General features: G+C 38.6%; 1 protein-coding gene across 1 annotated transcript in view; it reads left to right on the top strand.

Moving 5' to 3' along the window:
• Positions 1-6,410, top strand: part of HIBCH (3-hydroxyisobutyryl-CoA hydrolase) — a 91,885-nt gene extending 85,475 nt beyond the window's left edge. Inside the window, exon 14 of the mRNA XM_003764047.4 lies at positions 6,097-6,410. Within this exon, the coding sequence (XP_003764095.2) occupies positions 6,097-6,212 (116 nt within the window). The 3' untranslated portion in view covers positions 6,213-6,410. The remainder of the gene's footprint in view (positions 1-6,096) is intronic.

The raw sequence follows: 6,410 nt of genomic DNA on the forward strand, positions 1-6,410 counted from the left end.
CACTAAGCAAGATATTGTTAGCAAGTTTCTTCTGGACTGAAGGGTTTTACTTGAAACAGGTATACATAAATCCATCATCATGGGAGGCATTACACAAGCAAATAGCAATAAAGCACAGGCTATTAGTGATGTAACAAACAACATGAGGAATTATATATATTCATAAGTCCTAGAAATAGTCCAAAACCAATCTATTGTCCATTACTTCATGTGTCAGGGAATCCAATGATTCTTGCAAGTTTTTTAAAGTTCTGCAGTAGTCTTATTGACAATTTTTGATATTCATGAGTCAGTTGCCATACACATAGGATTAACAGCCATGCTTTTTCAGTTGCACGTGTAGTCAGAGATGGAACCATCTGATGTTTCTTGAGTCTTTTCCTTTGTTTCAAGGGTCTGCTCCGTCTCTCTCTGATGGACAAGGTGAATACGACTCATTGGCACCCATCTGATTCCTTCTCCACCTGTAGAGATACAAGCAAACCCTCTCCCCCAAGCAATTAACCTATCTGGTCCCTTCCATTTACCACTTTCTGAATCTCTCCACATCACCTGGCAATTATCTAAAGATAGTGGAGCTGCTCGCACTGGACACTGACCTTCCGGTAGGTTATAAAACCTGTCTGCCAGAGCCAGTGCGTCTTTGTCAAAAATCAAGAAGCTAATTGTATAAAGAACTAAATTTAGAAGTTCTCTAGGGTTACCTGTGGCTCCCCCTTTCTTTTGTTTTTGGAGGAACATCTTAATGTCTGTTTCTCCTCTCTACTATTGCCTGGGCTTGAGGATTAAAACTTGCCAGTGGTGTATTATGCTGTGCACAAAAGTATGCAAAATGTTTAGAAGTATATGCATGTCCATTATCTGTTTTTATTACTTGTGGAACACCCATAATTACAAAAGCTTATATAAGGAATTCAGTGACTACTTGAGCAGTCTCTTTTGCTGCTGGTATTGCAAAAGTGAATCCTGAAAAAGTGTCCACCACAACATGGATAAAAGATAGGCAACCAAAAGATTAATGATGAGTCAACATTCATTTGCCAAATTTCATTGGGTCTCAAACCATGAGGGTTCTTCCCTGGAGAGAGGATAGGAGCATAGAAAAGAAGGCAAGCTGCACAGGCTTTTACTATACTCCTAGCTTCCTCTTTTGACTCGTAAGCTACAAATGTAAAGCTCGAGCAGCCTGATGATATTTAGAATGAGATTCTTGGGTTTCCTGAATAAAGGAGTATTGGTTAACATGGTTAGAAGGCTATCTGCCTTTGAATTTCCATCAAAAATAGGACCTGGCAGTCCATTATGAGAGTGGACATGCAAGATATAAATCTAACCTAGATGCTTTCTCACGTGCTCTTGAAGTTCCTTAAAGAGCTGATATATATTAGAGGCTACACCATTTTATTTGGGCTGTGGCAATTCTTTGTACCACACCTCCTGAATAGGCTGAATCAGATATTATATTTACATCTCTTGGATAATAAGTAAAAGCTAGCATAATTGCATATAATCCATTCTGCTAAGTGGACTAAAAAGGAATTCTGACTATTCTCCTTATAGTTAAGTCATGAGAGTACACAGCACAAATGTTATGTTTGGATGCATCTGTAAAGATAGTTGGTCCTTTGAGAGGAACCCTAGAAACCTTTTTTTTTTCAAGAATCCATTGCCGATTATGTAATAGCCAGGTTATCTTTAGGGGAGACCAGTGGGTAAAATTTGGAGCTATGGCAATACAATTTGCCACTCTGGGATGGTTTCACAGCATACATTAATTTGTGCATTGGTATAAAAGATGTATATCATCAGGTCTTATCCCAAATAATTTCACTGCTCTCTTAATGGCCTTTAATAAAATTCTAGCCACAAGCACTGGGTAAGGAGTAAGGCTTTGCTCTGGTTGTGTTCACCCACTCTATCACACTGTCTCTTTGATGAAGGACTGCTGTGGGTGCCTCTTTTGTAGCAAAAACTGATATTTCCAAGGGTTTCTGACTGACTCTTTCAACCACATTGGATAAAACCAGTTTAACTTCTCCCAAAGCCTCTGAGCTTCTTTTGTAAGCTGACGTGGTGAGTTTAAAGGAATGTCTCCCCTTAAAATGTCATATAATGGCTGTAATTGATAAGTAGTTAAGCCTACTGGATAGCATCCATTAGATATCTATCAATTTCTGAAAGTCATTTAAGGTGTTCAACTTCTCTGTTCTTAAAGTTTTTGTGCTGTAAGCACCTTAGGGTATACTTCATATCCTAAATATTGAAAAGGAGCATGTCCAGAATTTTTTCTGGAGCCATATGCAATTTGTAGTTCCATAGTGTTTCTATGGTTTTTTGTAGACATGCTTCTAACATTTACTCTTCAGGTTCACATCCCAAGATATCATCCATATAAAGTAACATAACTTTTGAAAATGCTTTTCTTACTGGAGTAAGAGCAGCAGCCACATACATTTGACACATAGTAGGGCTGCTTTTCATTCCCTATGGCAAAACTGTCCATTCATATATTTTATAAGGCTCAGCTAAGTTAATGCTGGGCACTGAAAAGGCAATCTTTTCATATCCCCCTTATCTAGAGGGATAGAATAGAAACAATCCTTAATGTCTATAACCCAAAGAGGCCATTCTCTAGGCAATTGAGTAGGAGATGGAAGTCCAGGCTGAAGTTTCCATAGTTTCCATTGTTCATTTACTTTTCTCAAATCAGTTAACATCCTCCATTTTCCAGATTTCTTTTTTTACAACAAATATAGGGGAATTCCAAGGACTTAGAGAAAGTTGTAAGTATCCTTGGTCAAGTTGCTCCTGTACTATATCTAATAAGGCCTGAATTTTATCACTTGCTAAGGGCCACTGTTCTATCCACACTGGTGTCAGTTTTCCCGTAAATGGTAACAGGTGAAATGTTCAACAGGGCCTTCAACATCAGCCCTGCCTAAAAAATCGAAGTACTCATTTGTAATCTTAATTGTTCTAAAATGTCTCTTCCCCACAGATTGATGGGGATTTTTTTCAACTACAAAAGGAGTAAAAACTCCTGTTTTGCCTTCAAAAGTCCATCTCAAAGGGCTAGCACTAACTTCAGCTGCTATTGATCCTTCTACACCAGGCATGTAGGTGTCTGCCTTAATCTTTGGCCAGTGATTGGGCCAGTTGGCACCTCTAATGACTATGATCTGCACCCGTGTCTACCAATCCTTCTGATGATATGCCATTTATATAGATAACGAGCATAGGTTGCTCAGCTGTCACAGCTGCTGTCCAGTATATTCCTGGATTTTGTTGCTTGGAGTCAGAATCTGGGTGACTATCACCAGATTGCCTATTAAGAGTCTGTGTCAGTAAACCTACTACTACTATTTCTCCTGGTTGATAAGTGATGCATTGTTTACCTGTATTATTGACTGGGATATTATCTACAGATTCCTCAGTTTCCCACATCAGTGTATGGATGGACATTGTTTTGTAAGCACTCTCAGGAGGTGAAATGGTCAAGATTTCTGTGCCTGGAGGCAAGGGATCCATAGGCTGGACAGGGACAGATTTCACCCCTCCAGGGGACATCTCAGCTGTCCCAGCTGCATACCACTCTGTTCTCTCCAATTGTAATCTGTTTTTCTCATCATGTTGCTTTTTGGGTGATTGGTCATATCTGAGTACTGAACTTCTAAAGACTCTTGAGTGTAACACTGGCTACCATGATGCCCAAGTATTTTTTGCCTGGGGCCCTGAAGCTGAGCCCTGCTTCTTGTTTCCCTGAGCCATTCTACATTCTGATGCCCAATGGAAGCTTCTGTTGCATTTTGAACATGGGGTTTTGGGTCTTGTTTTCCCACCCTGTTTTCTCACTCTATCTCTATGCCAACATTGAGCTTTCAGATGCCCTACTTTGCCACATTGAAAGCATTGACGAGTCTCTCTGGGAAGTCCCTTGCCAAAAAGGACCCTGTCTTCCCATGTTCTGCATCATAGCCTGGGTATAAAAGGTATTTGTGTCCACTGTGGCACAGCATCTTATGATATAGAGGAGCATCCTTGTGTAGTCCTAGTATAATTCTTCTACAAACCTCATTCGCATTTTCTTGAGCAAGTTGTCTTATAATTTCTGTTGCTGCATTTTCACCAATACTTCATATCACAACTGTATGCAAATGTCCCATGAAATCATCAAAGGGTTCATTTGGACCTTGCTCTATTTTCGTGAAGGCTTCCCCTTGATCTTTTCCTGGGAGGGAGCCCCCCATGTTTTGATAGCACAGAAGCAATTTATTCATATGCTGCTATAGATAATTAATCTGCACTAAAGTGTCTGCATAAAGACCTAAACTTGCTAGTTGATCAAAGGTGACTGGTATTAACTCTAGGTTGCCTATTTTGTTGGGTTTGTATTCTACAGAAGTTCATTATACTCAGAAAGCCACAACACATTTGTCCAGGTTCTAAATATGTCCTTGCTATAGATTTCCAGTCACTAGGGGTTAAAATTTCATAAGCCCAATTCTCTAATACCATCTTAACATAAGATGATGTAGACCCATAAAGAGTGCAAACCTTTTTCAGATCTTTGATAATTTCCAGATTAAAAGGAGTGTATCTTCTTTTTTCTTGACCTGAAGAGTCAAACTCTTCAATCACAGGATATGCTTATATTCTCAAATCCTGTCCTTCCTCTTTAGCTTCAACTAATGCCATTTGTAATTGTGTCATAGGGAGTGGGCAGAGCTTCTGTATGGGCGGTGGTGATGATGTCACTGCCCCTCCCACTCCTTCTCCTCCTTCCATTCACTAAGGTGAAATTGAGGGGAGAAGATCAAGAGATGGGGAATGACCTAAGGGCTCCTGCTGAGAAGCACCGCACTCCTTAATTTCATCAGCACTCTACTTAACTCCTTTCTTGTCTAATTCTTCATACTTTTCAGCTGCTTTGTCAGTACCATTCCCCCTCCTGCTCTTAATTCTTTTTCCTTATTTTAAAACTTGTGGGATTTCTTAAAGCCAAATGTATTATGTTGTATATATAGAATGTTTCTTCAGGAATTGCATCAGGACCATTATTGTTGTAATATTCAAATAGTTGCTCTCCCACTAGTTTCCACTGATTTGGCTCTAATTTTTTTTTCCTTAGAGAAACAAAGAAACATGCGCTCTAATATTTGTAAGAGTCCAATGATCTGTTCCCAAGTTACCAACAAACCTTGATTCTTTATTAACCTAATTATGCATGTTACATACTTCCCTTGTAGTGAGGAAGGCTCTTTTCTTAGTATTTGCCCAATTTTAGCTGAAAAACAAAAGTGACTAGTTTAGCCCTAATCAAAGTTTCCTGCTTGTCTATTTTTGTACTCACCTATTTCCGGGTCACAAGGACTTCTCCACTGAGCTTATGATCGTATCAGTTGAACTGCTGAGTGTAAGTCCATACGTCCAGAGCCTCAAAATGTAGTGTGCTTCTTTCAGGGTCCCATGTTGGGTGCCAAAATGTAATGTCCAGGCTAGCTTTCTGGAGGTCCTCCAGATGGGCCTTGGTCTCAGCAAGATAGTCACCATTAGGATGGTCAGGAATAGAATCTAAAGTCTTTATTGTCCCCTTCACAGTCTGTGACCTTCACAATCTGTTCACTCTGATTCTATCTCCAGTTCTCTCAGCCCTTAAATACCCTATTACAGTTACATCATTACAGCATACTGAGTATATGCCAACTAGAGTGATTATATTATTATATAAAACTAGAATGATTATATCATTATATCATCCTAGATATGTGTGAACTAGAGAACCATTATCTCATTAGTTCCACTGAGTAAACACCTTGTTTTAAGTATCCTTGTTTCAAGTATACTTCTCTAGAGTTCCGGCCCTCTACATTTTTGCTTTAAAATTAGTAAAAATATGTTCCAAATGTTCTATTACCAGCACTCAGAAATCAAGAATGACAAGGCCTTTCAGAGTTTAACCTAGAAAACAAATTATATAAATACACTAAGTATAAACTTTTTAGGAAAACAGGTAATCTATGGTTTCTGTATCTTTGGTAATTAAAGTCTGGTATGAATATGTAAAAATGTGCTTATATCTTCCTTTTTTCTTGGCAGTTTTGATTGAAAAAGACCAGAACCCTAAGTGGAAGCCAGCCAAATTAGAAGAAATAACTGATGAATTTCTGAATGACTGCTTTAAGTCATTGGGAAGTGATGATCTCAAATTTTAATTGCAATGACTGACCTTTCTCAGAACTTATTATGAGCACACAAGAAAAAACAGAAAGTAGACTCTCTTTGGATTGGAAAAATCAGCTCAATTTTATGTGACCAGTGTCTTATTCTATGATAGTGTGGTGATTTCTATTCATTGATTATTTTGTATAGTATTATATATAAACTGTGTTGAATAAAGTTTTTTGAAAAGA

This window comes from Sarcophilus harrisii, chromosome 3 (genome assembly GCF_902635505.1).
Source record: "Sarcophilus harrisii chromosome 3, mSarHar1.11, whole genome shotgun sequence".
Taxonomy (NCBI): Eukaryota; Metazoa; Chordata; class Mammalia; order Dasyuromorphia; family Dasyuridae; genus Sarcophilus; species Sarcophilus harrisii.